The following is an 8472-nucleotide window of genomic DNA, read 5'->3' as shown; positions in this document are numbered from 1 at the left end:
AATACCAGCTACTTGGGAGGCTACGACAGGAGGATCGCTTGAGCTCAGCTTGGGCAACAAAGCAAGACCCTGTCTCAATTATTTATAAAAAGAAGAATTACTGAAGCAAGTCCTTAGAGGAGGTGGGAGAGAGAGAACCAGTGTAGTGTGGGCATATGCTTTAGCAAGAAGGTTTGACCCTATTCAGAGCTAGGAAGGGTAGGTTGATGGCAACAGAGATTTCTGATGCTGTATCCCTTCGTAGGCCCAAGTTCCTCGGCTCTGTGGTAGCAGAAATGTGTGTAGAGAAGACGAGAGCTCTAGCAGGATGCAGAAAAGATGTCAAAGAGTCACTGTGGACACTAGGAAATGTCATAAAACTGTCAGATCCAAAAATCAATTCACAAAGGTTTATTTTGATGATTTATAAAGGAAATATTGCTATAGCAATTTAAAACTATTTACAAATTTAAACATAAATTTACATAAATGTATTCACATCACATTAATCAGTTTTAAAATATTACAGGTAGTGTTGAACACAAAACATAAGCTAAGTTTTAAGCCACATAGGTGCTCTGAAAGCATGCTCAACAACCACAACCACTGGAGGATGGTCCACTGGAAAAATATGATTTCAGGAACCAGAAGTAAAGATGATTACCCTAGTATCAGGTGATGTGGCCTTCAAGCGTCACTTTAACTTTAAACTGCAACCACAAACTTCGATGAAGACAGACTGAACAAACAGTGAGAATTAATTTAAAAAAAAATTCTCCTGCAGCTTAAAAAACACAGAACAAGCTGGGCACAGTGGCTCATGCCTGTAGTTTCAACACTTTGTGAGGCCGAGGCAGGAGGATCGCTTGAAGCCAGGAGTTCAAAACCAGCCTGGGCAACAAAACGAGACCCCCATCTCTACAAAATACAAACAAAACACAGCACTTAGAAATGTATACTGTGGTCCATGTGAGAGTAGATTTAAACTAGGATGATCTTATTTGTGATAGACTGGGCATCGCACTTTTCTTTTCTTTTTTTTTTTTTTTGAGATGGAGTCTCACTCCATTGCCCAGGCTGGAGTGCAGTGGTGCGATCTTGGCTCACTGCAACCTCCACCTCCTGGGTTCAAGTGATTCTCCTACCTCAGCCTCCTGAGTATGTGGGATAACAGGTGCCCGCAACCACACCCAGCTAATTCTATTTTTAGTAGAGATGGGGTTTCACCATGCTGGCCAGGCTGGTCTTGAACTCCTGATCTCGTGATTCGACCACCTTGGCCTCCCAAAGTATTGGGATTACAGACGTGAGCCACCGTGCCCGGCCGCTTCGCACTTTTCTTTTGCAGGTTGCATGCCAGCCGATATTCCTCTGTGCTGGGAAGGGAAAGTCTGAGGATGTATCAAGACCACAGCAGTGGATCCTGCCTACTCAGAGCTTTATCTACACATTAATAGCCCCTCAGAGGAAAGGCACCAGCCGAAGAGTTGACACTGGCTCTGGGCTTGGATGCTGCCTCTGATAAATGCTAGGCACTCTGACCCTGAAGCCAGGGAGGGAGTGCCTGGCAGCTGCCTGGGTACACTCCCCTCAGTCTAGTTGCCAGGCCAAATTATACAGTGGATGGCAGCTCCACGGAGATGCTAAAGTTTGAGATCTAAGTGTCACAGAGACCTGACAGTTTTTATTAGGAAAGTGAACAACAGGTGTTGATCAATACCTGAGAATTATCATCTAGTTTAATTAAGCAAAGGTATTCAGAGCTCTGTTTCAGCTCATTCCCTTAAGTATGGCCCTAAAAAATCAACGGAACTCTCCTACTTCATGTTGCCCGACTTGCAGGCAGGTATGTGAACCTAAAGTAGAAGTCCTAACATATATATTATTCACAATTAAATATGGTTCATTTTATTAATCTGGCAACTAGTGATACTCCATGATTACAGGCCTTAAAAATCTAATACAAGTACAATTAAAAAGACATAGAATGCTTACACAATACCGAAGGCACTTTGAGGTTACATGATAAATAAAAATACATTAATAGAGGCAGGATTATTTACTGGTTCCTTCAGTGTCTGTGTCCATGGTGATCATCAAGAGCCCAGTTTTGTACTTCACCTTTGGCGAATAGTGTAAAGAAAATGGCACCAAAAACGTTAATAGCAGCAGCAATATAGAACACGGTTTGCCATTCTCCAACAGTGTTCTATAAAGAAAGAAAAAAATGCGAGTGAAATAAAATTTTGTTTGTAGTTCACTTCATTAAAAAGATGACGTCACAAGACTGTTAAAACAGCCACATTATTCATAAAAGCCCCATCCCTGCAACAACCCAAATGTCCACCAGCATTAGGACAGTAGTATAAGTTGTTCAATGGAATACGGTATAGCAATGAGAATGGGCTACAACATCATAAATACAGCTCACAAACAAAATGTGAAGCAAAAGAAGCCAGACAAAAAGGGTACATACTAAATGATTCCATTTATATAAAGCTCAAAGTCAGACCATACTAATCCATGGGGTTAAAAGGTGGGAGAGTGGTTCCTCTTGCTGAGGGTGAAGGAAAAATAGCAGGAAGTGGTACCTGGGATCTTACTGAGGGAGGTAATACTCTGTTTCTTGATTGGGTGCTGGTTACACAGCTGTATTAACTTTGTGGAAATTCATCTAGCTGTACACTTTAGATTTGTGCATTTATTTATTTTTGTTTTTATTTTTGAGACAGAGTCTCACTCTGTCACCCAGGCTGGAATGCAGTGGCGCAATCTCGGCTCACTGCAGCCTCCACTTCCTGGGCTGAGGCAGTCCTCCCAACTCAGCTTCCAAGGAGCAGGGATTAAAGGTGCATGCTACTGTGCCTGGCTAATTTTCTTTGCTTTTTTTTTTTTTTTTAAGTAGAGATGGGGTTTTGCCATGTTTCCCAGGCTGGTCTTGAACTCCTGGGCTCAAGTGATCTGCTCGCCTCAGCCCCCCACAGTGATGGTATTACAGGTGTAAGCCACCACGCCTGGCCTGGATTTGTGCATTTAAAAAAAGTTATACTTCGATAAAAAGTTTACTGAAGATAGATAGATATACTTCAATGAAAAGTGTACTGGTATGTCCCCGAATCATGCCTGACTAACACTAAGAAAGTTTTATGCCTGTGCACGGTCTCCCAGGGTCTTAGGTGAAAGGTGTCAGGTGGATCAAGTAAATATGGTTAAGATGAACTCAAGTTCAGCTCTGAGGATCTGTGACATCAGAGAGAGACCTGGCAAGTATAAAAGATCTTGAATGGCACACAAAGCAGGATATAACATGGGATCTGTCAGTAAGACAACTGTTCAGTGTATAATCCAACCTGTGGCATAAAAATATCAGACAGTTATCCAAATTTCTGGGTCATGTGACTACCTTTAACAACCATTTTTTGGATTTTTTCAATTTCAGTCTAACCAGAGTGGTGACTATATTTGTAGCATTAAAAAAAACACACACACACACACGGCCGGGCTGGGCGTGGTGGCTCATGCCTGTAATCCCTGCACTTTGGGAGGCCGAGGTGGCTGGATCACCTGAGGTCAGGAGTTCAAGGCCAGCATGGCCAACATGGTGAGACCCTGTCTCTACTAAAAATACAAAAATTAGCCAGGTGTGGTGGCAGGCACCTGTAATCCCAGTTACTCGGGAGGCTGAGGCAGGAGAATTGCTTGAACCCAGGAGGCGGAGGTTGCGGTGAGCTGAGGTCATGCCATTGCACTCCAGCCTGGGGTTCACTCTTGTTAGAGTGAAACTCTGTCTCAAAAAAACAAAACAAACAACAAAAAAAACGAGGCCGGGCACAGTGGCTCGTGCCTGTAATCCCAGCACTTTGGGAGGCCGAGGTGGGCAGATCACGACATCGGGAGATCGAGACCATCCTGGCTAACAAGGTGAAACCCCGTCTCTACTAAAAATACAAAAAATTAGCCAGGTGTGTTGGCCAGCACCTGTAACCCCAGCTACCTGGGAGGCTGAGGCAGGAGAATGGCGTGAACCCGGGAAGTGGAGTTTGCAGTGAGCCGAGATCATGTCATTGCACTCCAGCCTGGGTGACAGAGTGAGACTCTGTCTCACAAAAAACAAACAAACAAACAAACAAGTAGACCAGGCATGGTGGATGCCTGTAATCCCAGCACTTTGGGAGGCCAAGGTAGGTGGATACCTTGAGCCCAGGAGTTTGAGACCAGCGTGGACGAGGTGGTGAAACCGCATCTCTACAAAAAATGGAAAAATTAGCTGGACATGGTGGTGCACACCTGTAGTCCCAGCTACTTGGGAGGCTGAGGTAAGAAGATCACCTGAGCCTGGGGAGGTTGAGGCTACAGTGAGCCATGATCGCGCCACTGCACTCTAGTCTGGGCGATGGAGACCCTGTCTCAAAAAACAAACAAACCCAAACAAGCAGTAGAACTAGCAATGAGGAAGTGAAAGAGAAGGCACTGGGAAGCCAGTAGGAGGTCATTTATTTGGGAAAACAGGAGAAACGTGCAGAAAGAAACACCCTGTGGTGTATAACCTGTGGTGGTTATACTTGTCTGAGATGAATGCATTTTAGTGAAAAAAAGTCTTAGATACTCATCTTAAATTCTGGGGAGCAATCAGTCAATAATTACATCTTATACCAGAAAAATGTTTGAAACAGCTTCTTAGGATTACTAAGACAAAGCTGCCCTGTGTGGTCTCTGGGATAAAATAATACTTCAGTGTTATCTGAAGGCAATGAGTGAACTTAAAATCAATCATTGTACTAGAAGTCTCACACAGCTCCTAGTTTGTTTTTTAACAAAAATTCCACCAGTTTTTAGAGAATACTGTTTTGTTTATAACAACATCGAACCTCAGACACACTTTGAATTTTAATTATTGCATTATTTATTTATATGCTGACTCATGCCACAAAGGTTTTGAGGCAGTGCTCATTCCATAAAGTAAGAAATTACAGGCTAGGCGTGGTGGTTCACGCCTGATATCCCAGCACTTTGGGAGGCTGAGGCGGGTGGATCATTTGAGGTCAGGAGTTCGAGACCAGCCTGGCCAACATGGTGAAACCCCATCTGTATTAAAAATACAAAAATTAGCCGGGTGTGGTGGCACTTGCCTGTAGTCCTAGCTACTTGGGAGGCTGAGGCAGGAGAATCGTTTGAACCCGGGGGGCGAAGATTGCAGTGAGCTGAGATCACGCCACTGCCCTCCAACCTGGGGGACAAGTGAGACTTCGTCTCAAAAACAAAAACAAAAAAAAAAAAAAGAAAGAAATTATAATTGTGAAGGCAAGTGTGTGCTTTTCCTTTTTTAAAATAATAAACTTTAGAGTTTTCTTTGGCCAGGTGCGGTGGCTCACTGCTGTAATCCCAGCACTTTGGGAGGTCGAGGCAGGTGGATCACCTGAGGTTGGGAGTTTGAAACCAGCTGACCAACATGGAGAAGCTCCATCTCTATTAAAAATACAAAATTAGCTGGGTGTGGTGGCGCATGCCTGTAATCCCAGCTATTCGGGAGACTGAGGCAGGAGAATCGCTGGAACCTGGGAGGCAGAGGTTGTGGTGAGCTGAGATTGCGCCATTGCACTCCAGCCTGGGCAACAAGAGTGAAACTCCGTCTCAAAAAAAGAAAAACAAAAAAACACACACACAAACCAAAAACAAAAATTAGCCGGGCATGGTGGTGGGTGCCTGTAGTCCCAGCTACTCAGGAGGCTGAGGCAGGAGAATCGCTTGAACTTGGGAGGCAGAGGTTGCAGTGAGCTGAGACTGCACCACTGTACTCCAGACTGGGTAACAGAGTGCAACTCCATCTCGAAAAAAATAAAATAAAATAAGTTTTATTTATTTATTTTTTTGAGACAGGGTCTCCTGCTGTCACCCAGGCTGGAGTGCAGGGGCGTGATCATAGCTCATTACAGCCTCAAACCCCTGGGCTCATGCATCCTCCTGCTTTAGCCTTCTAAGTAGCTGGGACTACAGGTGCAAACCACACCCAGCTAAAACAATGATATCTTTTTAACAGCATTAAACAAATGCTATAACATATCCCAAATCAAGCACAGTTCCCACTTGTAAACATAAAAGACTTTAATTCGGGAATCCATATTTCCCTAGCAGAAGTGCTGGCATTATCAGTAAGTGAAATTAACACATGGTAGTGTGCTGACTTAGGTTCTGGTGTTGCCACCCCACTCCATGGGGACAAGGACAATGTTAAACATTTTGGACATGTCTATATTGAGACACAGAACTTGAGAAAAAGCATTTCTACAACATTCCTTTTTATTAAGTGAGAGGAAATAGTAACAGGGAGGTACTGCATCACTTAAGGAATTAGAAACGGTAGATGTGGAGAAGAAATAGGAACACTATTTGTGGGGAACACATATATGTCTGAAATCAGTATATTTGGTAATAAGAAAGTCTGTAAGTATGTCCTGGAATTCTTTTTTTTTTTTTTTTTTTGAGAAGGAGTGTGGCTGTGTTGCCAGACTGGAGTGCAGTGGCGATATCGGCTCACTGCAACCTCCGCCTCCTGGGTTCGAGCAATTCTCATGCCTCAGCCTCCTGAGTAGCTGGGACTACAGGAGCCTGCCACCACACCTGGCTAATTTTTGTATTTCTAGTAGAGACAGGGTTTCACCATGTTGGCCAGGATGGTCTTGATCTCCTGACTCTGTGATCCGCCTGCCTCAGCCTCCCAAAGTGCTGGGATTACAGGCGTGAGCCACTGCGCCCGGCCGTATGTCCTGAAATTCTAAGGATTACACACAGCGTTAATTTTATCACAGAGACAAAAGAGAAAATTACCTCTTTCAGAGGTTTGAGTTAGCCTATTAAAGAATACCTTATATACCTTTTTTGAAGGTTAGAAAATCAAAGTTGAAAGGTGCCTTTGAAGCCTTATTTATTTTTTTATTTATTTTGAGACAGAGTTTCGCTCTTGTCATCCAGGCTGGAATGCAATGGCATGCTCTCAGCTCACTGCAACCTCCACCTCCCAGGTTCAAGTGATTCTTCTGCCTGAGCCTCCCAAATAGCTGGGATTATAGGTGCAAGCCACAGAGTCCGGCTACTTTTTTGCATTTTTAGTAGAGATGGGGTTTCACCATGTTGGCCAGGCTGGTCTCACACTCCTGACCTCAGGTGATCTGCCTGCCTTGGCCTCCCAAAGTGCTGGGATTACAGGTGTGAGCCACTGTGCCTGGCCATGTATCTAGCATATTAATAAGCACCTAAGAAATGCCTGATGAATAAATGTTTGACTGTTTCAGGGGTTACTAACCCTTAAGGTGGCTCATTCCATAAAGTAACAGCTTTGAACAAAGAATTTTCCCAATGTCTCTTTATAACTTCTCTCAATCTGTCTTTGTGGAACTGCTGAGAATAAGTCTCCATCTTACATTTAGTAGCCTTTCAAATATGTGAAGACACCTATTATGTCTTCCCAAATTTTCTGGTCCTCTAAACATTCTCGGTTATTTCAACTTTTCCTCATTAATTCTCACATGACTTCCTGATATCTCGCCTTCATGGGCCTACTTTTTGAATAATTTTACACTGTCAATTTTTATTTGTTCAAATCAAAAACAAAAATTATTTGTCTGGTATAATATCACAACTTTTTTTGAGATGGGGTCTCACTCTGTTACCCAGGCTGGAGTTCAATGGCATGGTCTCGGCTTACTGCAACTTCTGCCTTCCGGGTTCAAGGGATTCTCCCGCCTCAGCTTCCCGAGTAGGGGACTACAGGCACGTGCCACCACACCTGGCTAATTTTTGTATTTTGAGTAGAGAAGGGGTTTCGCCATGTTGGCGAGGCTGGTGTTGAACTCCCGACCTTGTGATCTGCCTGCCTTGGCCTCCCAAAGTGCTGGGATTACAGGCATAAGCCACCATGCCCCGCCAATATCAAAACTTTTAACTACTTGTGTGGTTTCAGCTACGTCTTCATTTGACTTAGTTCTATTGTTCTGTCTAAAATCCAAAAAGTGTTCTTTGAAAATATACTTTCCCATCCATTAAGGCATTTAGCTTTTTGTTGCTAAAAAGAATTTCATAAGAACATTTAGAATTTTACACTTAATTAAAATACACTGAACTTTGACACAGATGTGCAGCTCCAAAACCTTTCCAGTTTACAAGTAAATTATCTACTTACATCAGGGGTCAGACTTTTAGCAATGATGGGCCCAACCATTCCTGGAATAGTGGCAAATGTATTTGTGATGCCCAGGAGGATACCAGCATACCTGCAGAAACATTTTCATAGAAGTTTATTATTGTGCTACACATTTAAACAGCTTCATTCTTTCCTTCTTTTTTTCGAGACAGAGTCTCACTCTGTGGCCCAGGCTGGAGGGCAGTGGCATGATCTCAGTTCACTGCAGCCTCTGCCTCCTGGGTTCAAGCGTGCCTTAGCCTCCTGAGTAGCAGGGACTACAGGCATGCACCATCATGCTGGGCTAGTTTTGTATT

General features: G+C 43.6%; 1 protein-coding gene across 3 annotated transcripts in view; it reads right to left on the bottom strand.

The window, feature by feature from the left end:
• Window positions 1-366: 366 nt before the first annotated feature.
• Window positions 367-8472, bottom strand: part of SLC17A5 (solute carrier family 17 (acidic sugar transporter), member 5) — a 60062-nt gene continuing 51956 nt past the window's right edge. Inside the window, exons 10-12 of one of the 3 annotated variants that reach the window (XM_011942952.1) lie at window positions 8156-8246; window positions 1975-2188; window positions 367-1355 (exon numbers count right to left, since the gene is read on the bottom strand). In XM_011942952.1, the coding sequence (XP_011798342.1) occupies window positions 2051-2188; window positions 8156-8246 (229 nt within the window). In that variant the 3' untranslated portion in view covers window positions 367-1355; window positions 1975-2050. Of the gene's footprint in view, window positions 2189-8155; window positions 8247-8472 lie in introns of all 3 variants that reach the window. The other 2 variants (XM_011942951.1, XM_011942949.1) reach the window with 2 other exon arrangements.

The sequence above is a fragment of the Colobus angolensis genome, unplaced genomic scaffold (genome assembly GCF_000951035.1).
Source record: "Colobus angolensis palliatus isolate OR3802 unplaced genomic scaffold, Cang.pa_1.0 Scaffold213, whole genome shotgun sequence".
In the NCBI taxonomy this organism is placed as follows: Eukaryota; Metazoa; Chordata; class Mammalia; order Primates; family Cercopithecidae; genus Colobus; species Colobus angolensis.
This window is presented reverse-complemented; position numbering and strand designations above follow the sequence as displayed.